A 26,351-nucleotide genomic window follows, 5' to 3' on the forward strand; every position below is an offset into this window, starting at 1 on the left:
AGATTCCTGTAGTGATTTGCAGTTATGCAATGATTTCAATCTGTAGTGATTGGAATCCTGGTTCCATGGGTGTCATACAGAACACTGGGGAAGATTTAAATTCAAGTCACATTAGTAGGTTTAAATCAACAACTTCATACTGTCGACATCGTATCCACAGTCACTATAAGCCTGTGGACCAGTCCTCCTCTCAGGTTAAGAGATGAACTTCTACTTTGCATTTTTCTGTCCAGTAGGTCATCCATGTCCTCTCTCTCCAGCACTTCCTATTATTTGTAGTTGTTAACCACCCCAAAGCAGTACTGTTCAGACCAGTTACCTCAGGTGTGGCGTGTGCACACTCTGTAAAATGCACTCTGCATTGCCGTGGTGCAGCGCACCTGCCCGATAGCACCTGTTCTCTCTTCCTCCTCTTTTCAGAGGTGTGAACAGCTATCACAGCTGGCTAGAATAGAGATTTTACCCACAGCCTTAAATGCTTATATTTTTATTTTATTATCTCAGGAGCTTGAAAGTTATCAGATAAAGCGTACTAGCTGCTGCTTACTGAATCTTTACAGTCCATGTTTGAGCCATTAGCTGACCAATGATTTCCTCTAGTATGCTGTATTACTAATTATTCATTTAGGTAAAAACATGTCCTAAGAGACATGAGAGAGTACAGACTTTCTCTGTGTATAATTTGTTGTGATGGGAAACTTGTTGGATGCATCTGGGTTTCCTGCCAATATACAGCTTCATTGAAACATTGCTTTGAAGTATGGTTTTAAAAACCTCACAGTGATCACTAATTATACTTAATATTGAGAAGGGTATATGCATGTATATGCTGTCATATTTCCCTTTTTATGACAGGATGTTGCAAAATTTTAGCCACATTATGAAAATTAAGAGATTAATATTGATTGTGTCACCCTAGGCTGACATCAGGGTTTCTGTTGTGTCTGACCACTGATCAGTGTAGTCTTTCTTTGCCATTGTGAATAGTTTAGAATGGTTGGAGAGAAAGCTTCACATATGAAGTGAGAGTTCCCAGACACCTTCTCAAGAGAATGAAAATACATTTCCTCATCTATATAGAATAGTATGGTGCTCTTGGTATTGATTACTTGCCATTGAGTATTTATTGAGTGCCTACTGAATGCATACATGTACAGAATTCCAAATATTCACACTCCTGTCTTTACAGTTGATTTATACTTTAGTGTGAGCCTAAAAGTAGAGTTCATTTTCCCAGTTCACCTCCCTGGCTCTTATTATCTTGGACTGAATGATGTTTAGAATCTTAATATTTTCTATTTTATAATTTTAGAAAAACATTTTTTTTCTTTCCGATTATTCATAACCATATCTAACCACCTTTGGATGTAGATTTGCAGTTTTACTCTATGATCACTCATTTTTACTTTTAATCTTAACTTTCAGTTTTACGTCCTTTTGTATTTTATTTGTGGTTTAAGATGGCTTGAATTCCTTCTCTTTCTGGAATGAGGTTGTGAATTAATTACTTGATAAAATATTTTTACTTACACCTGAGAGAATAGGTTGGTCTCATCTAAGAATAGTATCAGATGATGAAAATTAAATCTTACGAGTTATCTATGCACCCCCCCACAATGAACTATATGAGATGATGAATGTGTTGAGTATTAACCTTATTAATCATTTCATAATATGTATGTGTATCAAACCATCACATTATACATCTTGAGCTTACACAATATTTTTTTGTTGTTTTTTTAAAAATATATCTTTATTGATTTCAGAGAGAGGAAGGGAGAGGGGGAGAGAGAGATAGAAACATCAATGATGAGAGAGTCATTGATCAGCTGCAGCCCACAACCCGGGCATGTGCCCTGACCGGGAATCAAACCCTGATCGCCTGGATCCTAGGTTGATGCTCAACCGTTGAGCCACGCCCGGCCAGGCAGCTTACACAATGTTATATGTCAATTATAACTCATTAAAGCTGGAAAAATTGAGTAAGAAATAACACTTAAAAAAGAAAACTAGAATTCTGTTGCTTATTCACTCTTATGTAGCAAATTTGCCTAGTCTTAAGCACTAAAACCTTTTCTTGATATATTTTCATTCCTGTGTTTATTTCTCACCTTTATTGTACTTTCTTTCATTCAGCATTTTCTTTTTCTTTTTTCTTTTTTGGCTAATGTTAGTCCATATTAACACATTTTTAAAGGCATTTTAATTTTTATTAATAATGCATGTATGTAAAGAACTAAATAGCTCTACAGTTTTACAATGAAAAGCATCAGCCCCTCATCCCTTTCCTACTTTTATTTCCCATTCCAACTCTTTTAGTTTATTATTTTGGTATTTATTGCTATATCTTGCAGTAATTTGCTTATACTGCTACTACTTAGGTTTTTAAAAAAATTGGATTTGTTTATTAGTTTTAGCCATCATCTGTTTGACTTCCTGCTATGAAAGATGAAAGTTTAGGTCTCTTTCATATCCCTTCCTTCCCTTCTCCTCAGCCTATTCATATATTTCTAACCCCCTTTCTTCTCAATATTAATGTCAAAATTTTAATTAGATCAATATATATTCAAGTACATATATATATAATTATTTCTCTGTAAATGCTTTTTATTACTAAGCCATGTAGTATATTATTGTTGCTTTTCTTGCACAACTTCTTGAATTCTTCTTGTTAATACTTTTTAAAATTTTTGTTTAGTTTTTTGTGTTCTTGTCATTAATTCTTCCCTGAAATTTCTCCAGTTATGTAAATCTTCTTCCCAGTATACTGCTGTATATTAGGTATTCTACCAATTCTATCCTTTTACAGATGCAGAGGTAAATTCATGTTTTATTTTACCATCTTTAATGAGATGCTTCATCTTAGAACAGTGCTAGAAAATATAAAGATACTGTGCAATTGGGTAAGAACTCTTGAAACTTCATAATAACACAAAGTCTCATTTAATGTAATAATTATTTTAAGACTATTTTGTGTCTTGTACTTAAAGGGAGAGAGAAACCACTTTATTTGCTAATTCTTATAGAGAGGAAATAGAAGTCCTATTTTATTATGGTCACTAATCCTTAATCTATAGATTGGGTAGGTAATCTTTTTTTTTTTAATTATTTTGTTTTTTGTTAATCCTCACCTGAGGAATTTTTTTCTGTTGATATTTAGAGAATAAAATGGGGAGGAGGAGAGAGAGGGAAAGAGAAACATCATTGTGAGAGAGACACATTGACGGGAAATCGAACCATTGACTCTTAGGTGCGAGGGCCAACACTCTAACCATTAAGCAACACCAGCCAGGGCAGGACAGGTAATCTTTTAATCTATAAATGATTGGTTGAAATTATATTAAATTCAGTTTTATGCCAAGGGCTTTAGTTAATGAACTAATTATTCTAATTAAAAGGTAAAAATGTAAGATTTTAGTTCTGCTAAACTTTGTCAAATTATCTTGTTATTTACTCTCAGTGTGTCGTAGCTACCATAGCTTTTGGAATGGGCATTAATAAAGCTGATGTTCGCAAAGTCATTCATTATGGTGCGCCTAAGGAAATGGAATCCTATTACCAGGAGATGGGTAGAGCTGGCCGGGATGGACTTCAGAGTTCTTGTCACCTACTCTGGGCTCCAGCAGACATTAACTTAAATAGGTAAAAACATTTTCACACTTGTAGATTTTTTTCTTTCTTTTCGTATAAGCTTTAAAGCATTTGAGGCAGCATCCAAAATTTCAAGTAATGTATTCAAGTGCATTTGAAATGATACAATACAGAGAACATCTAAGAACATTTGTGGTAGGTGCTGCCACCCAGAGGAGATGACCTATTTCAGCCATGCCTTATTTAGTGTGAAGAATTAACTAAATCGGGACTCTACTGGGAATGTAACAGATCCTATGCAATAATTTCCTAATGTTGTGCACCCATAAGCTGTTTTCTCCTCCTCAGGTTCACTCAGGTTTCCATTTGTCTTCAGCCACAGTTACTTCAGATACCACCAGTTTCACTGGGTTTTTTCATCCCATGCTATAGTGGTGCCTATTCCAAATAACTTCTGCTCACCGCTGTTTGGTTATCTTTACTATTTGTTTCCTTTGTCAGTTCTATGAGAGCATGCCCCTGTCCTTGACAGCGTGTGATAATCATGTTGCTCTGTGCTGATTGGCTGTCATGAAAAATTTTTTAAGTGTTTAAATACAGGAAAACCATTCTACGTAAATACGAAACAAGTATTTCATTGGCACTTAAGTTCTATGAAATTTATATTGGAAAGGAAAACTTCACCTTGAAAAATTTTCAGTGTCAGGTTTAGCCACTGATTCCCTCATCCATAGGGGGAAATTTTTCAGGAAAAAAACTTCTCTGTGGTAACTGATGATGGGCCTGCCACAGTGAAGAATTTTCAAAATGCACTTCCATGTAGCTGAATAAATTGAGCTCTTGAATGGACATATTAGCCCATTTTATTAAAATTATTAGAGTGCCTATCCATTACAATTTTAACTTATTAATCATTTAACAATACCCCTTTTTTTTTAGTGCCCACTATGTTCCAACCATTAAGCTCCATGCCCAGGACACAATGATAAATAAATAAAAGCAGATATGGTACCTGTTTCCATAGAACTTACAGTATAATGGGAACAGTAGATCTTAATCACAGAATCGTACAAATATGGATACATAGGGTTCATTTTACTGTTCTCTTTTTCCTGTAACAAAATCACTAATGCAATTTTACATATTCCTGTGATATTTTTAATTGACAGGAAGCGACTTAATGAGCTACATAATGAAAATTTTCGATTATACAAATTAAAGATGATGACAAAGATGGAAAAATATCTTCATTCCAGCAGATGTAGGCGACAGTATGTATTATTTATTTTATATAATTTAATCACATAGATTTATGGGTGGTGCTCTTTTAAGAAAAAAGTTTTGCAAAATGATTAGAGGTATTTAGAAAGAACATTTTGTTGGTATTGCACATGTGCTGAATTTTTAAGACAACTTTCTTTTTGCCTCAGTAAACTGAAGCCAAATAATGAGGTCCCAGGTGAATCAATTAATGATGATTTCACCTCATTATTTTCAGCAATGAATTTAACATATATGTTTTTGTTCTTTTATTTAATTTTAAATTTTCTCTTGGGTAGAATCATCTTGTCTCATTTTGAAGACAAACAACTACGAAAGGCCTCCTTGGGTATTATGGGAACTGAAAAATGTTGTGATAATTGCAAGTTCAGGTAAAGATTTCTTTTTCTAGATGGATATTCTAAAAGTCTTTTCTTTGTTTTTCTTCCTTTGCAAATAATTTTTAATTGATTTTTGTCAAATGATATGTATTATAGTTTTTAAAAACAAAATAATAAGTTTATTTAAATAAATGATAAAGCAAATAATATTGAGTATTTTGCTTTATAAATAGACAAACCAATAAAGTAAAAGACCTAAATATAACCATATCAAGTTACATTAAATATAAATGGTCTAAAATACCATTTAAAGGCTGAAGTTATTAGAATTGGTTTTAAAATACGACCCAACTATATGCTGTCCATAATAAATCTACAGGTATTTAAAGGATACAAACTAATAGTGAAAACACTAGTGGAAAGCTGGAGTTGTTATTTTAATATCTGACAATGGAGATTTTGGAGAAAGAATATTACCAGAGGTAAATAAGGACATTACATAAGGTTGTTCTGCCAATGTATCAGTCAGGGTTCTCTGGAGAAACACCCTCCTCTCCCCACAGAGAGAGAGAGATTTTAAGGAATTGGCTTATTCAGTTGTAGGGGTTGGCAAGCTGGCAGGCTGGAAGTTGGGCAGGATTTCCATATTAACAGTCTTGAGTCACAATTCCTTGTTTTCCAGCAAACCTCAGTTTTTGCTCTTTAAGGTCTTCATCTGAATGGATAAGACCCCCTCACATTTTTAAGGGTAATCTTTATTCACAGTAACTGATTGTAAACATTAATCATGTCTACAAAATACATTTATAGCAACATCTATATTAGTGTTTGACCAAACAACTGGGTACCAGAGCCTACCCAAGGTGACACATAAAGTTAACCATCATATCCAAGAACATATAATTCCATGTGGATATATACTTAACAAAAGAACTGACAGAACTGGAAAGAGAAATAAAGAAATCTATAATTATAGTTGGAGATTTCAACATCTTCTCTCAGTAATTAATAGAACTAGTAGACAAAATCAGTAAGAAGATAGAACTGAACAAGACTTGTCAACAGACTGGATCTAATTAACTTTTATAGAACACTCCACACACCAACAGCAGAATACACATTTATTTCAGGCATAGATGGAATATTCACAAACATAGACCATATTCTGGGTCAAAAACAACACATTTAAAAGAATTGTACTCATACAGAGTATGTTTTCTGGCTATGATGGACTGAAACTAGAAATCAGTAACAGAAAGATAACAGGAAAGTCCCCAAACACTTGGAAATTAAATAACATACTATTCAATAATCCATGAGTCAAAGAGGAATTCTCAGGGTAAATCAGAAAGTATTTGAACTGAATGAAATGAAAATATAAAATGTATGGATGCAGCTAAAGCAATACTGAGGGAAATTTAGAGCATTGAATACTTATAATAGAAAAAAGTTTCCAATCAGTAATTAAACTTCCACCTTAGGAAGCAAGTAAGCACAAAGCAAGCTAAAAGGAAGCAGAGGGAAGGAAATAAAGATAAGAGCATGAGTCAATGAAATAGAAAACAAAAACAATAGAAAAAAATCAATGATCTCCTAAGCTCATTCTTTGAAAAGGTCAATAAAATTGATAGAAACTTCTGAAAAACAGGAGACACAGATTACCAATATCAGGAATGAAAGGAATTTCAGTACAGACCCAATAGACATTAAAGCACAATAAGGAAACACTGTGAATAACTCAGTGCACGAGATGAAATGGAGTAACTCCTGATCACCTCAAACAAACAAAACCCACAGTGAAACAGAAAACCTCTGAATAATCATACAACTGTTAAAGAAATTGGATCCTTGTCTAAAAACACCAAAAAAACCTCTGAAAATAAATTCCCTAGCCCAAGTGGTTCCAACAGCAAATTATACCAGCATTTACAAGAAGAAATAATGCCATTTCTACAATGTGATTCCATTTATAGGATATTCTCTCAAACGTAAGACTTCACTATAGGGAAGAAGAAAAGATCAGGGCTTGTCAGAGGTTCTAGGGAGAGGGGAGGTATGATTACCAAGGAATAGCACAAGGAAGCATTTTGCAGTGATGGATTTGTGGTATGTCCTGATTGTGGTGGTGGTAACTGTTGTGGGGGTGGTTAGATGAGTCTATGCGTTTGACTCCATGGATGTGTTTAAATTTGTAAAACTTTACACACACACAAACATACAGTCAATTTTACTGTCTATTAATTGAAAAAATAAAGTAAAAACAAATGGTACACCTAGTTGAATTAACTGTGTACCTAGGTGTGGTCACATTATTAAGGATGGAGATATTCTCTCTGTAGTGATAAATGGTCCCGTCACCAAGAGCCCAGACTTGTTCTGTGTACCTTAAAACAACAACAACTCTACAAATGTATAAAGCACAAATTTACAGAATGGTTGGAAGTTACCAACAAATCCACCATCAGAGTAGGAGTTTGATATAAATTTTTAATTATTGGTAGGTTAAGCAATCAAAAAAATTAGTAGGTTCTTGAAAATTTGGTCAACATAGGAACAGTTTTGATTTATCAGGCATGTTGTGTATAGAACCTTGTACCAAGCAATTAGAACAATGTATCTCAGCCATTTTTCTTCATGCCTACATAGTTAATGGTAATACCTATATAGCTCCCGAGGCTAGTTGAATCTAGGTTCTGTCCAGACCCCTAAGCTCTGAGTTATTAAGCTGTTAGCATACCTGTATCCATTTGCAGCACACTGGCTGGGAGGCACTGAATTAGAGACTACACTTACACATACATGGAATTTTTATAAAAAATTGGCTATGTATTAGAGCAGGGGTTGGCAAACTATGGATGCGGACCAAACTTGCTGCCTGTTTTTGTGACTAAGATTTTCTTGGAACACAGCCATGCCCTTTTGTCTATGTATTATCTATGTCTGTTTTGCTGAGTAGCTGCTGCACACAGACTGTGTGGCCCACAAAGCTGAACTGTTTACTCTCTAACCCTTTATTAAAAAGTTCTCTGACCTACTATACTGTAGCATGTACTATACTGTAGCATGTCTCAAAAGTTTCCAGTGTGTTGGAATGAAACATACCATATTTTCTCCAAAATGCAGTTGAATTAGAAGTAGATAGAGGGTAAACGAATTCTCATTCACTTGGAAATTGAAAACAGCACTTTAAAATGACTCACTTATCAAGAAAATATCACACTGGAAATTAAAACATTTTTAAAACTTAGTGATGATTTCAATAATGTTCATTCAAACTTGTAAAAAGCAGCATAGATGGTACTTCGTGGGAACTTAAATACTTATATTAAAAAAGGAAATTAATGAAATAAGTATCCTACGAAAGAAGTTAGTAGAATAAATAAGCCTAGTCTTGTTTTCCTAAACAAATTATATCTGGAATACTGAATATATTCTTATTGCTTCTTCAAATATATTTATTATAAAGAAAGCAATTGAATTAGGTAGTTGAACAGTATTAGTTGATTTTCTCTCAGGATTCCTTTTGTTCCCAACCTGCTTTAAAGGACTCACATTTGTTTTAATGAGAATTTCAAATCTACCTGAAGGATGTCTTAGGAATTTAACTTCTGAAAAGGAAGTAAATGAAAAGTTTATTATCTCTGTATCATATTTTACAGTTGTTCAAGATTAAACTAAAAATTTATTGCATAGATTTGTTTTTAAGTTAAAAAGATTTTTTGGCACCAAACTTCTCCTTCCAACAAAACCTAACACAGAAGTCCAGTATTTATATAATCAGTAATGTGAGCTCTTCGAGCTGTAACTCTGCTTTCTGATTGCATGAGCTTCTTCCTTTCCTTCTGTCTTTGGTCTGAGGTATCTCCTGTGAAACTTGGGTTCTAAGGCACTAGGGTTGAGAACCATCAGCATAACATACCTGTGATGCTATATTATAGCTTGTGTTTCATGTTTTACATACTTCACATGCTCTTGGCTGTAATGAACTTTATTTGTAGTTTCTGAAGAAGTTGGCACATTTGAGATATTTTTTAAAAATTTATCGTTGTTGAAAGTATTACAGATGTTCCTCCCCTCTGCCCCCATTGAACCTCTCCACCCCTCATCTGCCCCTGCCCCAGGCCTTCTCCACACTTAGCTAATTATTACACTATATTTTTATTTCTAAAGGTACATGCTTTAGCTAAGCTTTCTAACAGATTATTATTTTTATTTAGATTGTATCATTGCTTTTCCATTGATGACTCAGATGATATATCACAGGACTTTGGTCCACAAGCGTTCCAGCTATTATCTGCCATTAGCATCTTAGGAGAAATGTTTGGAGTTTGCCTTCCAATTTTATTTCTCCAAGGATCTGTAAGTATATCTGTGAATCACCTTCATAGTTTTTTTAGTCCCATTACACTTTTCTTCAGAGGTTTGCTGTATTACAATTGTAGCTTTGGCTTTAGATGAGTTATTGGAAACTCAGAGAGTCATATTAAGTTCCAGTTAAGGACTGCATTCCTTACTCTTGACAAAAGCTGTGTGTATCCCATCTACTGCTGTTTTCATATTTCAAGCTGATGTTCAGCTCTGAACTCAGTCTGGAAGCAAGTTTATTACATTGCGGTTGGATAATCCCTAGACTGGTTTTTCTTAGGATAATTAAGAAAAGTTAACTTTCATTGCGACAAGGGACAAGTAGAACAAAATTGTATCTTTTGGTGCCCTGGAAAGTAATAAATTCTTTGAATAAAACTTTAATCTCAGCAATTATTTGTAAAAACAATATTTGGCAGTATATTTTTCCTTTTCTTCTATTCTGTTTCTTACCAGAAGTATTTAGAGTTCCAAGGAAGTTTTTTTTTTTCTTTGCCAATAAATAAATGGTTAATCAGCTACTTTTTTTGAGTGATTAATGTGCCAGTATTACACTGACAACTGCAGGTAAACATGAATAAGTCACGACCCTGGTAGTTAAAGAGCTTTTTCTGTAGTCCTTTTGTTTGTATGATTTTATTCCTGATTTGGAATTCTGTAGAGCAAAGCTAAGTACTGTAAATTGATAGTAGTTGACTAAATCAAAAGTGGGATCGAATCCTTTGCAAATATGTATATTTATTAAAAATGGACTTCAAAGTAGAGATTAAAGTTCTCACTTTGTATATAGAATTAAAAAAATAATTTAGGTAAGCATTTATTTGTTAAATACTTGAATGCTTCATATAAATATTTTCTGAGTTTTTTATTTTGCTTAGAAAAGGACGTATTAAATTAGTCAGTTATAAATATTTTTAGTGAAATATGTTGAAAATGTTAACTTTTTGGGTACTGATATTTTAAGATTCTGAGTGGAGTTAAAAATTTGTTTTAAATCACCAGTTAGGTTAGAAATTTAATAATAGTGTTGCTTAAGGAACTTGGGTTTAGCTGGTATGAGTTTTGTTTTTTTATAAAAATGATTTAAGTTGCAAGGGATTTATTAAGTATTATTGAGATCTATGAACGTTTCTTCTGTCTTTGTCATCTTCAAAACCTGTGTATCCCAATTGAGTGTATAATTTATAAAAATTATCCTTGTTTTAATTTGGTATAATCCAGTAGTATCCAGTATCAACAAATAAGTGGAAGTGGGCTCCTAGACAAACTTGAACTGGTCACAAGAGGGATCAGATTTCACCTATTATTTTGAAAACCAAGTCAGACCACTTATACTGACAGTCTCTTCTGGGAGTCCTCAAATTAAGAAGTTTATTCTTTGTGAAATTTTATATTACCCTTGCTAGGTAAAGGTGTAAAACTTTTTAAAAAGTACCACTTAATGAAAATTTGTAGACATTAACCACAGTGAAAATAAGGCAGGTCCTCCCCTGCCCCCCTTTCCATCTCAGTGATCTTGGTAACTACTGGGATATCGTTTTAAAATTTATAATTGCAATTCCTTTGGGAATTTAGTAAATTGTCCACCTTAACTAATTTAGACAAAATTAATATCTTTGTAGATAATTTTTATCTGTAAGATGATAAATGTCTTAAACCAGGAACTTGTGAAGTTTATTTAAAGAGATAACATTTGTATGTATATATAACAAATATAATTTCAGCAGCACATGATTCTCCTTTCTTACACAAGATTTTTCTAAATAGTATAAGTGATTATGCAGCCCATCCAGGTATTTGTGAGTGGAGTTTAAAATTCTGCTTCTGAAGCACAAATTTAGTTAGAAATTAAATAGTAGAAATGTTGCCTCAGGAACTTTGTTCAGCTGTCTAAACAACTCACCACATAAATATCTTTAAACACCCTGTGAGAAAAAGTGGTAAGATATGCAGGTATCTTAATTTTATAGATGAGAAAACAGAAACACAGTCATTAATTTGCATTACTAGAGATTAAGTGAAATCTCTTTCCTGATCACATTATCATGGTTCCAGAATTAGATGACACTTCTGATAGAAGGTGGTTTGACTGTAGACAGCCATTGGAAAACTATTGGTAGTGTTAATTACTTTTTCTGATTTTCAAACTGTCTAACATTTAATTTTCTTGACAAATGATTTCTTCTGATTTAATTATATTCCTAGAGATAATTATTGTTACTTTATTTTTTGGTTTTATTTTGTACATAGATTAACAGCTCCAGAAATGAATTTCTTAAACCCTGAAGTGGCAGCTGTGAGCTTCTTTGACCTGTAGGAACTGGAAAAGAGGCAAAAGAAAAAAATAGTAAAAATATAAACTATGGGCTTGTTTTGTATTTTAAGAACATAGAGATTTAAAATTTCTTCTTTTTCACTAGTTATTAAACATATATTTTTGTATAGGGCACTATACTGTTTTGTGGGGAATCCAAAGCTGAATTAGTGAGACTTACCCTCTAGTATGGAAGGTGTTACTTGGGAAGAAAGAGGTATAGTATAGCATAGAAAGAGATAAGGGACATATGAGTAGACATAAAACATTATTTAAGTCCTGAAGACAGAATGCTTGTTAATAGCTGGGAAATTAGAGAAGTAAGCCTCTGTGAAGGTATCACTGTAGCATTCTGTTTTGTGGGTGATAATAGTAGTAGATTTTGGCATTCAGACATGGAATGACAGTAGGAGGTGTGTGTGTAAGTGTGTGTCTGGCATAACTACAAAAAGCAATGTGATTTTTAAAGAAGTTAATTTGGAGAAGTAGCAAGTTTGTTTGTTTTCTCTATCAGATAGTGGTGCAAAGATTTTGCTTTTACCAGGTAGTGATATTTTGCATTGTGTACTCTAGATAGTCACCTGTCTTTATTTTAATACTCAGCCATCCTTGATATGCCAGATTGGTGCCCCTTATTTTTTCAAGATGATTTTTTAAAGGAAAAGAGTGAAATGATAATTTCTCCTTTTGAATACATTTCATAAAAGTATAGATACTTAAAGCAAAGAGGCTGTTTGTTCCTAAGACTTTTGGTACAGAGTCCCAGAAAGTTAAATGACCTGCCCTAGGTCATACTGTTACTTTGTGCCAGAAGAAGGGTGAGTAAGCAGCTTTCCTGAGAACTATTGTAGTGTTTTTTCTATTTATTATATAAATATAATATATTGTTTCTGTTCACATGCAGCTTTAAGTTTTTATTTTTGATTGAATGATCTAGAGATGCTATAATGAAAATTTCTGATTGGTAAGGGATGTGTGTGTAAAATATGCCACTCCTTAAAATTAATACCCTAATCTCTGTATTGTCTATAGCAGCTTTCTGTGCATGGTGATTGCCATGGAAACAAGACAGTGTAAACTTATTCACACAGTACACAGTCTTCACAAGGATTATTGATCATAAGGGGAAGGGACAGTTCCTACTGATTAGAAAAAAATCTCATTGCTTCATACTAGTAAATGTGTTCATTCTCTTCAGGTTTCTTCCTGCTTATGAAAGGAAGGGCTAGAGGAATAATTTTAATGTCCAGATTGCTAGTAAGCACTAGATAGGGAACTTAATACATTTGGTGTTATTAGTTCTCAAGCAATGGAATCTCCTACTACAAGGGTAAATCCTGGCAGATGTAGTGTGCCATTGCAAGTATTCCAAGAAAAATTAACTAGATACTAAGTCATGGGTTTTGCTTTTGGATAAGAAATTGAAGTTGAGTTAAAGGATCAATTGTTAACTAATGAAAACAAAAAAGTTAATGCTATTGAGCCAGGCTCTGTCCTGGTTTCTCAATATTCACATGTCCCCCGGAGAAGCTACTTGTGTAGCAGCTCAGGAAATAGAAGCACAGATAATTTACATAACTTGCTCAGAGTCAAAAAGCTACCAAGTACCAGAGCTATGACTTGAACCGAGGCAGTCTTGTTGTGCTAACTACAATCAGTGTGTATGGAAATGTATATGTATATGTATGTGTATGTATAATAGTGTGTGTGTGTGTGTGTGTGTGTGTGTGTGTGTGTGTGTGTGTGATAGTAATAAAAGATTAGAACTAGTCGTCTGGAAGCCTGTGTTCTAGTCCTAGTTCTAGTACCTTAACCCACCACTTAACATCTTTGAGCCTCTGATTATTTGTTAGCAATATGAGTAAAAATGACTAAGTAGGTCAGAGAGTTCCACTGTTCCTTCCAGCTCTGAAATTCTATGATGTTTGATTTTAAACACTCTACTCAAATCAACCCAACGTCAGTTAGCGTAGGTAGGGATTGCTAACAAGGGGGAAGGTGCCATGTTGTACCTGTGTGTTTCTATTTCTGTAAATTTCATTCTAATAACATTTTTGTAAATATAATCATCATGATACTAAACCTTGTTATTTAGCTATTTTAATAAAAAGAATCCTATTTGTATTTTTATTTTTAAGATTTAATAGAATGCATGTTACAGATTCTGTTGACTGAACTATTGGAAGCCTGTGTTTTAAGCTCAGTATTAAGGCACTGATATGTCTCTGATGAGAATTTACCCCAATTTAATCTAATTTCAGCCTAGATTTCCTTTGAGTGAAGGGATCGGTTCACATTTTTAGCATTCCAAAATGATAAAGTTGTAACTATAACATTCTTATCAGTTGAATAAAAGCAATGCATTCATGATAGTCTTACAGTGTCTGAGTTATGTCTGCTGGACTCAACCTATAAATTCACTTTATTTGATCCCTGAATTTTTATATGCATTGATTGATAAACCTGCATTTGAGTATAGATGAAATGTGAAAATGTTGAATGACAGGTTGTACCTGTTTCTGAAAAAGTTAGACTGCATTTTATATTAAAATATTTAGAAAACACCTCTTGACATGTTCAAGGGATGAATGTTTTGAAACATGAATATAACCTAAAATACATTGTTTATATTAGAAAGTTCATAATTACTCTATTTAAACAGAAAAGTACTTACTACTGGGTACCTTTAATTAAATAGCTTATAGTATTGTTGGTATGATTGTGCTACAAAATAGGCCACTATGAGCTGCTGCCTCTTCTGTGATCAAGAAGCTATTTGTCAATTTTGGAAACTGCCAACAGGGCACCTGAGCTCAGACTGCACTGAAGAAGGAGCTGTAATACCCAGGAAGGCTCTACTTCTCTTGCTGTGGGAACCACTCCAAACCTGCTGTGATCTCTTTCAACAAAATGGATGCTTCTTGATTCTTAGGAAGCTAGCAGTTGTATGTTGGATTCTTTGCTAACACTTTCTTGTAAAAACAAACAGCTCCACAATCATGCACCTGCAAAAATAGCAGAGGAGCCGCCTTGCTTCACCTTCTGCTTATAGATGTCGTGTAAATACCTCTGATGAGTGGAACTTAAATTATATTCAGAACCCTGGCTAAAAGAGAGTTTGAGAAATAGTGTTTGTAGCTGCCCAGGTCCAGAAGTTACAGTGGATGAAGGTTAGAATGATCCTTGAATTACAGTCTGCCGTATTCACCACAAATACATTAGGTAGGAGCAATTTTCCATAAAGCCCTATGCTCATATACTACTATGTACATTTGAAAGTAATATTTAAATGTGTGGTATGAATGAAAGAGGTAGTAAGAGGGCAAAATGAATGGAAAAGTACTTTATAGAGAGTGAGGGTGGGGCAAGTCATCTCCATTAGAGGACAAGAGATTGCATATGACAGTCTAGCTTCCCCCACATTTCCAGAACTTGATGGCTAAGGGTCTGCCATTGAAATCCTCTCTTAGGACAAAATATCTCAAAAGCAGCAACTGTTTAGCATGTACCTGCTTTTCCTGGTATATCTGAGTGAAGTAGCTGAATCAGGAATGATAAAGTAAACTCTTCAGGCAGCATGAACAAAAGCACAGTGCTAACAGCCCTGCAGTGGAAACTGAGTTGTTGCTCTTTTCTTAACACCCATGCTTCCATTCTAGAGCTGCAAATTATGATCACTGTTTTTAAACAGTAATGTGAGTATGTTCCTAAAAGGTCTAAATAGCAAAGGTTAAATATTCCAAACATATCCAAACCTATACATTGGGAAATGCATGTAAATTATGTGTGAAATTTCCTGCCATTACTTTTTCTTAATAGGTTTAATCTTTATTGTTGAAAGTATTACAGATGTGCCCCCCCCCAGTTGCCCCCACCACCCTATTCCCTCTCCCGCCACAGGCCTTCCCCACACTAACGTTAGTCCATGGGCTATGCATATAAATTCTTTGATTAATCTCTTTTCGCCCTCCCCCCCTTCTCTCTGAGATACATTAGTCTGTTGCATGTTTCAATGTCTCTGGATCTGTTTTGTTCATCAGTTTATTTTGTTCATTAGCTTCCATATATAAGTGAGATCATGTGATACTTGTCTTTCTCTGACTGGTTTATTTCGCTTAGCATAATATTCTCCAAGTCCATCCAAGCTGTCCCATTACTTTTAAGACACAAAAGGAACACTATTTTGATTATATATTTATTTGTGACTTAAGTATTCAGAGCAAGCAGGATAAATATTTTGTAGGTTTTTAAAGCTGAAATTTAGTGTTCAATAAAAAAAAATCAATAAACAGTTTTGTGTTTTATTTATCCTGTTTGAATGAATAAGTGTATTTAGATACTGATTTTTATTCCCAATTTCAGAATTCACAACGTCTTCCAGATAAATATCGCAGTCACAAATTATTTGGCAGTGGCAAAGATCAAACAAGGAGTTGGTGGAGGGCTTTTTCCTTTCACCTCATGACCGAGGGATTCTTGGTAGAAGTTCCTGGGCATAACAGATTTACAAAGATTTGCACCCTTACAGAAAAGGTAAACAATGTGGAAGGCTACCTGTTTGATTTAATTTTTCTCACTATGCATTAAAAGATTCTTCTTGCATTCAATAGGGTAGAAATTGGCTTCATAAAGCCAACATGGGATCTCCTCAGAGACTTGTCCTTCAAGCTAATGAAGAATTGTGTCCAAGGAAGTTTCATCGAAGGTTCATTTTTTTTTTTTTTAACATTCGGGCTTTTTGTTTAAATGATTCAAATTATATTCAATTTACAGGCACCACACAGGTAAAATGGGTAAATATATCATTTTTGCATATAGTTTTTAGTCGTTTGGGGGGTCTGGGTCAGTGGGAGAAAGATAAATCATAGAACACTTGGTTGATAGGAAGTAATTGAGGATAGTATTGAGAAAGGTGCTTTCCCATTGATTAAAGAAGCAGCGTGGAGATCAGTGTTGAAGAATCCACATACCATATTTCCTGCTTATGTGTAGAGGGTGGGAAAGGGGTACACCTGTTGCGTGTCTTTTTAGTACTTTCACATGTTATCACTCATTGATCAGGCTTTTAAAATGGAGATATAATTGACATAACATTGTTTAAGTATGAAGTGTACAGCATATTGGTTTGATACGTTTAACTACTGCAATATGATTACCACGGTAGCCTTAGCTAACACCTTTCTTTATAAGGTCACATAATTATTTGTTTTTGTGTTGAGAAAATTAAGATCTTAGCAGCTTTGAAGTTATAATATAGTATTGTTGACTATAATCACTATGTCCTGCATTAGATTATCATTTTTCTTTTAAACTTAAAAAACTTCAGTTTTAAACTTAACTTTAAAGAGCTTAAAACACTCCAGAGCTTTTTCTGGAAAAAAAAAATCAGTTTTAAAAATCATCAGTTCTAAAAGTAATATAATCTCACCTGTCTTTCTGAGCATGGAGACACGATGATTAGATAATTACATTTTAATATTCACAATAATTGAACTTTGTTATTTTTCAGTTCTAAAACTGTGTCTTCAGGCACTGAACAGCATTTCTCTTATCAAGTACCAACTGAATTAACTGCAGAGAAGAAGGTTTGTTTTTATTAAAGAGGTGGTTCTTATTTATTTCCTTTTTTATTTAAAAATTTTATATTTTAATTCTCCTGTAATCAAAGAGGAAAATGCCATATATATCAAAATATAAAATTTGGAAAGAAGTGATATGAGCAGAATAAAATGTGCAATATATAATTTCTGGGGTTAATAGAACACTTAGAAGTATCTGAGAAAGTAACACTTTGATACTTTTAAACCTGTTTTATAACTCCTTTGTCTTGGAATTTATTTTTTTACATATTATGATACTTAGTGGATAGAAAAATAAGCCTGATTTCTAAATGATCTCATTAAAATTACACACACACACACACACACACACACACACACACGCATGCACACATTCTTGCTTTGTTTTTAGATCTTGGATAACTATTACAGATTAAATACCCACAGGCAGACTTTAGAACACAGGTAGTAGAAAAACCTGCTGAATTAAATTTTTTAGTGAACTTTTTCTCTGCATTATTGAAGTTATGCAGAATGTAATTGAATCATTTTTGTAACTTGGGCTCTTGCTATATCTCAGATAATTCTTTTAATTATATATTTTCTATAGATTTGGGAGGAATGGGACATTATGTTGCATTTCTAACTGCTTTAGAACCCTAGAAGTTAATAATTCAAGAGCTTATTTTCAGGTAATTTATTTGATAACTTGGTTAGTCAGAGGAAAAATTGTCATTGTGAGATGTATCTTATTTTCTTCATATTTAAGTTTTTTGAAACTTCTGATTTTTTAAAATGGACTTTTTATGTTTAAAATCAGTCTAACTTGGAGAAGGTGTATTCCTACAAAGCACCTGATAAAATTTCTTCTGGGAGTAACGTTCCTACAGAAAGGTACAGCTCAATTTTCATTTTCTATACATCTCCCTCCCTCCCTCCCTCCCTCCCTCCCTCCCTCCCTCCCTCCCTCCCTCCCTCCCTCCCTCCCTCCCTCCCTCCCTCCCTCCCTCCTTTCCTTCTTTCTTGAGAAAGGCCTAGCAGATGTTTGACCATTTCACTGGCAGAAGGAAGTTAAATTATAAGATTCCAGTGTTGTAATTATTAAAGCAAACCTATAAAATGAGAGTAGTAATATTAATATAATAGCTGATACTTCTGGGTATTATTGTTTGTCATACTCTATGCTAAGAGCTAAGCATTTTATATATAGTAGCTCATTTAATCCTTGCAACAACCTATGATTTAGCTACTATTATTTATCTTCATTTTATAGCTGAAGATACCAGTGGTTAAGAAATTAGCTAACTTACTTAGCAGCGTACAGCTAATGCCAGAGCTGACTTTCAGATCTATATTTGTCAACCTCTAGCATCTAAACACTAATTACTTGTGTTTGTATGAAATACATATTATCTAAACACTAACTCATTGTATTTATGTGAAATATATGCTTCTACTCCCATTTTTAAAAAAGGGATTTGATGGCAACATAAAATGGTAGGTATTAGAGTTGGTAGAGAATAAAGGTGATGCACTACAGGTGTGGGCGAAAGTAGGTTTATAGTTGTGAGTATGCAAAACAGTTTATTCTTGTGTTGTTTATTAATCATTGTATTATTTTCCAAATGAATGACTGTAAACCTACTTTTGCCCACCCTTATATTTTCAAGTTTAGTATTTGACTTGCTGACTTAAAAGTATGGAGAAAGTACAGAATTACAGGTCTTGATGAGATGTGCTGCTGGTAGAAATTGGTTTTCTCTCTCGTTTGCTGCCTGGTGCCTTTTATACCATGTTGCTTGCTAATTGGGGGTTACTTATCCTTTTTAGGAGTCAACAGCAAAATTACTTCTTTTGGCTTATTTTTGTTTTTTTCATTTTGAAGAATATTGTGAATAATTTGATTAATCTCATACTGAAGATTAGTGATATCACATAAAGAATCATAGATTGTATCCCTCCTGGCAAAAAAAAAAAGTGTTACTGACTTCTGTATAGATAAGGAGTATTTTCTTTGAAAGCATTTAGTTGAGGAGGAGAAGGGGGCAGATGCTGTTCTTAAGTACACCAATTTTGAAATGAACCCAGATTACAGTTTTAATTTTACTATTGTGATGAATGTGTTTGACCACAAATGTTTAAAATCTAGGCTGTCATGTAAGCCACACTTGTCTTACTGGTATTGGAAGAATAGAAGTTAGTATAAGACTTGAAAAGACATTCCCATTTTGGGGTGAAATACAGAATGAACTTGGAGAAAGAAAAGCTTCTATTATTTATTTTCTTTCCAATATTTTAGCATCATGGTGCAGTCACCGGGAAAATCTTACAACTCTTCAGAACCTGTTATTTCAGCTCAAGACCAGGAGATGCAGGTATGACTTCTGTAAAACAGCAGGTAGTTTTTGAGAGGATAGTTAGGATTCTATGCATGCTTGAAATTCTGTTGTCCGTATTTTAAAAATTGTTCTTTAGTCAAGAGTCTGAGACAGAGTTCGGTTTATTTTTCATCCTAAGGGAAATGTAATAGCTGAAGCTCTAAAAATGAAGGACTGGGTTCTTCTAAAAACCATTTTAAAAAATATTGAGTTGTTTCTTTGTTCTCTGTTCAGACTATATTATATGGCAAATTGCTAGAAGCTAGGCAGAAACATGCCAATAAATTGGATATTCCTCCAGCTATTCTGGCAACAAATAAGATACTGGTGGATATGGCCAAAATGAGGTAAACTATTTGTTTATGTTCTAACCTAATTTTCTTTTAATGTAGTAGATTTGTAAAACCTATCTTAAGTGATCATGACTATGGCTCCAGCTGTCACATCTGTTGGTGACTTCCAAATCTTCTGTGCTGCTACCAGTAAGCTCTTCACTGAGCTTTAGTCCCATGTTTCTGCATGAATAAAAGCCACATGTCTTCAGCAATCAGACCCAGTACACAGACAGTCTGTCATAGTCCACCAACACTCCATACATGGATTTCATGCTAATACCAAAGCTCTTCTTTCTGAACTCCTTATTTTCATTAGTCATACCATGATGTTCCCAATCACTCATGGTTAAAACATCTGATGCTATTTTCACTCCTCTAACCTATATCCCCTTCTTATTCTTATTTAAATAGTTTTTAGACTTTTTCACTTAAATGTTTCTTGTGTGTCTGTCTCTGCCTTCCTCCCTCCCTTAATATTGCCATGTTTGTTCAGACCATTACCCTTAGACTGTTGCAAAAGCCTGTTAACTAGTCACTATTTCCTCAGCCTCTCTCTAGTCACTCTTTCCTCAGCCTCTCTCTCTTTCATCTGATGCATGACTACCAAGTTAATTTTTTTCATGTGTACTTCTGCTTAACTAGTTTCCCATTGTTTGAACCTCTTTGGCTTACAATTCAAGGCCCTCCACTTTTGGACTTAAACCTACTTTTCCATCTGAATCACAGAATTTTAAATGGTTTACCATTTGTCAAAGATCCCTTTTCAACTTCCATATACTTATTTATAATAGTGCTTCTGCCTTGTAGTTTCTTTGATTCCCCAAAACTCCTTTTAGGAAATTCTTCAAAATCTGGCTTTATTATTATTTTCTCCAAAAAGCCTTCCATGTTTGTATTAGCAAAGTAATTCCTCTCTCTGGAATTCATAAAGGACTTCTAAAATTAAATTTAAATTAAATTAAATTTAAATTTAAATACAAATTTTAAAGATGCTTCTATGGTACTTATCACACAATGCTTTATTTTTTTGTTCTTAGTGACATACTTCTGTTATATTGTCTAGATTTCAAACTCTGAATAACAGTAATATATTCTTCATCTTTTTGTGTCTTTCAAAGAACCTAGCACAATGCCTACTAAATACTATGTGGTCAATACATATTCAGAAGAAGTTATTTCCAAAGAATAGTTGCTTGGTAATTTTGTTTGTCTTTTATGTCTCCTTTTAAAAAATTGTTGTTACAGAATAGCCATGGAGTTGTAAAGAATACCATAGGGAATATGGTATTAGGTGGTACTAGATTTATCAGAATGATCACTTTGTTGGTTATATAAATGTCTAATCACTATGTTGTACACCTGAAACTAGTATAATAATGTCTATCAACTGTAATTGAAGATAAAATATTATTTAAAAAAGAGTTTATGTCACTAAATTTCATCCAAGAGATGTTTCATTAGTGCAGGATTTTCTAATATTACATAGTACTTATATCTTATAATAATTACTTCATTAAAAATAAATATTCTAAGACTACACTGTAATATTCAGTGAAGATATTTAATATCATTAGATTGGCATAGTTTAGAAAGAAGACATTATACAGTCTCTTGGATATTGGATACAGTAAGAAATATTGAGTTAAAAGGCTAAAGTAGTTAGGTTTATTGTTATAGGTAAACATTTTATATAAATACTGCATGAGATTTTCTGAGTTGCTTAGCCGTCTCAGTGAGTGCCTCATAGTTTTTCTTTTCGTGTCTATAAAAATAATAATAATGATAAGATCAGTAATAGAGTAAAACATTAGTCTATTTATGATAGTGGCCTGTTTACCAGTTAGTACTGTGTTTTTGTGGTGATGATGGTGGTGGTGCTTTTGTTCATAAATTACTAAAACAGCTAAGTATCAACTATGTTGTTGGAGTGATAATGTTTCAGCGATTTATTGACTTAAATCTTTTAAAAATGACAGACCTACTACGGTTGAAAATGTGACAAAGATCGATGGTGTTTCTGAAGGCAAGGCTACTATGTTGCCCCCTCTGTTGGAAGTCATCAAACACTTCTGTCAGATGAATAGTGTTCAGGTAAAATGAAAGAATAAACATTTTTCATGATTTCAAAAACACCCTTCAAAGGCAGCATTTTCTCCCTTTATTTCCATTTCCCACCAGATACTTAGAAAGTGAATTCAGATTGTTTCTACAGTAAGTTAGTTAATAAGAACATGTTAGTTACCTAGTTTTTAAGATGATACTAAAGTAGTTATCCAGGCTATTCATGTCTTTCTATTTTGTTGGGAGGTTTTATTTTTAAATTTGAATAAGAACTGTATTTTAGGTTGATAAATTATTTTACTTTCTAATGTAAGATAGAAATTGAAGCTGCAGAGTTGTCCTTGCTATCAGTTGTTAAGGGGCTCAGCCACTGCTTTTCTTACTGTTTGTTGTGTTCCCTAATTACTCTCTCCTGCCAGTCATGCTGTCTTTTGATATTAAGCAGGTTTCATGGCATTCTCTCCATCTTAATAGCGCTTTCTTCATGTCCTTTTATTTCTTCTTGCTCCACCATATATGACCATTTCCACAGAGTTGTGTGGGTTTTCTTCTTTAAACTCCACATGCAGACTCCAGCACAGGAGGTGACTGGATCCCATGTTAGAAATCTATCTCTAAGTAGAAAATTTCTGCTTTTTGTATGTAACATATTGCTCTTTTAATATAGATTATTTTAGGTAACTTAAATTTTTTTTTTTCATATGCTTATACAAGACATCATATGAAAATTCCTTATATTTCACAGTAGATGTTTTTAACAATGTGATAAAGAATACCATGCCAGTGGTAATTGAATATGTTTTTTTCTCTTTGGACACTTGATGGTAGGATCTTCTTTCATGAATTAGTGGTTTTATTTTGTAATGAATGAATTATCCCCCAAGCCCTCTTCAGAAGAGTAAATTGAAGTAGGGCAAAAAAAATCAGTGCTTCAAACGACAGGTATGAAACTCTTTTAAACCTTCTAGATAGAGAAAATGACTGTTAATTTCTGGTGGTTAGGAATTATGCCTGCACTATTGTACAAATTGAAACCATTTACTAAAGAAATAAATTTAACAAACTTTAGTGTTTACTAAGTGAGCTTTGCTATTCACCACTTTCATTAAGCTCTTAATATATTTACTTAAAAACTCTGAAGCAAAACTTAAATACTGTCATAATACAAATAAAAAGTTATAAATATGAGGACTTGGGTATTAAACCCATTAGAATGGCCATTTAGGAAAAATAAGTTAAAATCACTTTGCAGAAATACATTTTATGAGAATTATGATGTTTTTAAAATGTCCAGCTACTTAAAAAATCCTAAAAAGACATAGATAACTATTTTTTTAACTATACATAAAAGGTAGATAGAAACCACATACTGTAGTCATCATGAAACCTGTAACAACTAATGTAAAAAGTTAAAGAGCCTAGTCCCTTGATGAATAATATTGGAATCATTTCGATAAGTTTATTTATCTTTGTGGTTCATTATATTACATATAAATACATGAGGAAGCATATGAGCTTTTATTTGGGAAAGAAATTTAATTTTGTATCTATATCCTATCATTTAGGAATTATAATTAAAAATTATATTAGTTGAATATTGGTTTACTCCTTGGTGAAAAATAGAAATGTTTCTGTTGACTTTTTCATCTATGTGGCATCATATATATGGTGCCTGATTTTAGAATTTGAATTATCTGACCCAAGGCAAAAAAAGTGTTTTCCAAACCTTTCTGGCATTTCTTCATAAATCTTATTTTTAGGCATTTCTCCCTTTTTTTTCTTTTAAATGTCTTAATGAATCATATTTAAGAATTTACATAATGCTTCAAGAGCCATAGTTTGTATGTATCTTAAACTATATGTATGTAGTTGTGACATTTTCCCTTAAGATACTTTAGCAGAATTTGTGGTTATAGTTCCTAAATTTGAATATTAATTATTTTTATTCATTCATTTAATATTCACTTCCAGGGGTTTTAGGGGACTTAATATTTAGAGGCAGAATGGTCTACATTATAGTTCATTTTTTATTCCCTCTTATTGGCTAAAGGGAATTTCTAGTTCTACAACCATGTTTATTGTTACAAATATTTTATTAAAAACTATTCCCTCTAGCCTTATTTTGCCTTTTAAAATTAATATGTAAAAAAACAACAAACCCAAAACCTTTTTGGAGCTCCTCATAAAAAGGGAGTTTTTGTTCCTTAGAGATTTTATTTGTATTATTTTTTTCCCAATGCCTACTGATTATATTGATATTTCTGTCATCATATTGATATTATTAGTCATCATTTGTGCTACATTTAAAATTTTGTAGACGGACCTCTTTTCAAGTACAAAACCTCAAGAAGAACATGAGAAAAGTGTGGTGGAGAAAGACAAACAAGCCTCGCTTCCTCTGTCCACAGCCATCACATATTCTTTATTCCAGGAAAAGAAGATGTCTTTGGTAAGTGTTACACTCACATTCGAGGGAATTTTAAAATTTATCTAAGCACATGTTTTATCAGCTTTTCCATATCCAAAGTTGTTACTTGGGATAAATTTCTTCTAATCCTACAGTATTTTATATTGTTTCATTTTATACTTAATTTTGGAACAGAATGTCATTCTCTTTTCCTGCTCAGCCTACCTCTCAGTTAAGTAAAAACAGCAAGTATAGTTTGACCATGATTATCTTGTAGAGGTTACATCAGAGGGACTGATAAACACATTTATAGCTCAGGCATATTAGAGAAGCCATATTTTAAGACCATTTAAAAACACCAGATTAACAGTTAAAAAAACCATTAGTATATGTATTGATAAGAAATAATCTCCAAGATACATTAAGTAAAAAAAAAAGATGTAGAGTAGTGTGAAAAACAAATAACATAAATGTGTTTGTGACACAGGCATGCTTGTGTGTTCACCAGACTTGCTTTTCACTCTATCTTCTAGTGCTGTTCTATTTTTTAACCATGCCTGATGCTCTTTGAAAAAAATCTAATTGCTGTGAAAAATAGCCACATTTAATGTTTCTTCACTGTTCTGGCATAAATCCTTAGGGCCTTTGAATATTTTTTTAATATACAAGGTGGGGCAAAAGTAGGCTTACAGTTGTGAGTACATGAAACACAGAGTTTATATTATATATTAATTATTGTATTATTTTCCATTTCAACAACTGTAAATCTCCTTTTGCCCCACCCTGTACAAACTAGAGAGTCTTAGTGGAATAAGGACAGATTGAGGCTTCCAGTGAAATTTAACTAACTTGAATTCCTATCCTCTCTGACAATAAATTGATTTAGAGCAAGCCAAATGGGCCAGTGCCTGGTTTTCTAGTCTGGGTCTTCATCCACTAGGGTGCATTACACACTTTTTATACTGGTTAAGGTCAAATATAAATAAGAATAAATAGTTCATAGCTTTTCTTAATTACTTAATAGATGTTCTAATTAGTCAAATTCCTTAATTAAAAGTACAGAATCCATTACACAGGAAACCAAATAATTCCAGTGTACCATATTTGAAACAAATTACATGATAAATAGGAATTTAAGTTCCGCCTCTTAAATAGTAACTTAAGTGTACATGTTAAGTGTGCTTGTATATGCACAATTTGCCCCTACATGTATGGTATAACTGAATATAGTTTCTAAGAAAATTTGGAATAGCCTTCAAATTTTCTGAATAAAGTGCATGCTAATACTGAGCCACAATATGAGGTTTTATGTATTATATTACATACTCATGGTTAAAAATGTCAAGAGAATCATATCTTCATTTATGTCTTTTGCAGTTATTTGGTTGTATATTATTGTGTAGTATTATGGTGTAATTATCTCTATCTCCCAGGAGTGAAAGACGGTCTTCTCAGTTAACCACAAAGTTAAACATGCCTAAGGACTAATTAATCAGAAGCAATAATACAATTAGTTTTAGGTAATTTGATGCCTGGTATCAAATAACTCTGATATTATGCACACATGGTGCACACTGTCGAGTAGAAAGGGTAGACATTTAATGAAAGTAATTTAAAACCTACCTTTGAAGGATGAAAATGTTGCTTTAAAGGCTCTAGTTTATGGAAGTATCAACATTTACACAAATACAATCTAAATTCAGACTTTCAGGATGCATTAAAAGAGAGTATTATGAAATAA

At 33.2% G+C, this 26,351-nt stretch overlaps 1 protein-coding gene across 4 annotated transcripts in view; it reads left to right on the top strand.

The window, feature by feature from the left end:
- WRN (WRN RecQ like helicase) overlaps positions 1 to 26,351 on the top strand; it is a 97,970-nt gene that overhangs the window by 59,033 nt on the left and 12,586 nt on the right. For all 4 annotated transcript variants that reach the window (XM_081128246.1, XM_081128247.1, XM_081128248.1 and 1 more), the window contains 12 exons: positions 3,461 to 3,642; positions 4,761 to 4,862; positions 5,151 to 5,243; positions 9,410 to 9,551; positions 16,234 to 16,404; positions 16,482 to 16,576; positions 17,381 to 17,456; positions 18,250 to 18,323; positions 19,729 to 19,804; positions 20,042 to 20,154; positions 22,119 to 22,233; positions 24,521 to 24,652. In XM_081128246.1, the coding sequence (XP_080984372.1) occupies positions 3,461 to 3,642; positions 4,761 to 4,862; positions 5,151 to 5,243; positions 9,410 to 9,551; positions 16,234 to 16,404; positions 16,482 to 16,576; positions 17,381 to 17,456; positions 18,250 to 18,323; positions 19,729 to 19,804; positions 20,042 to 20,154; positions 22,119 to 22,233; positions 24,521 to 24,652 (1,371 nt within the window). The remainder of the gene's footprint in view (positions 1 to 3,460; positions 3,643 to 4,760; positions 4,863 to 5,150; positions 5,244 to 9,409; positions 9,552 to 16,233; positions 16,405 to 16,481; positions 16,577 to 17,380; positions 17,457 to 18,249; positions 18,324 to 19,728; positions 19,805 to 20,041; positions 20,155 to 22,118; positions 22,234 to 24,520; positions 24,653 to 26,351) is intronic.

The sequence above is a fragment of the Miniopterus schreibersii genome (assembly GCF_964146895.1).
Source record: "Miniopterus schreibersii genome assembly, chromosome: 2".
NCBI classification, from domain to species: domain Eukaryota; kingdom Metazoa; phylum Chordata; class Mammalia; order Chiroptera; family Miniopteridae; genus Miniopterus; species Miniopterus schreibersii.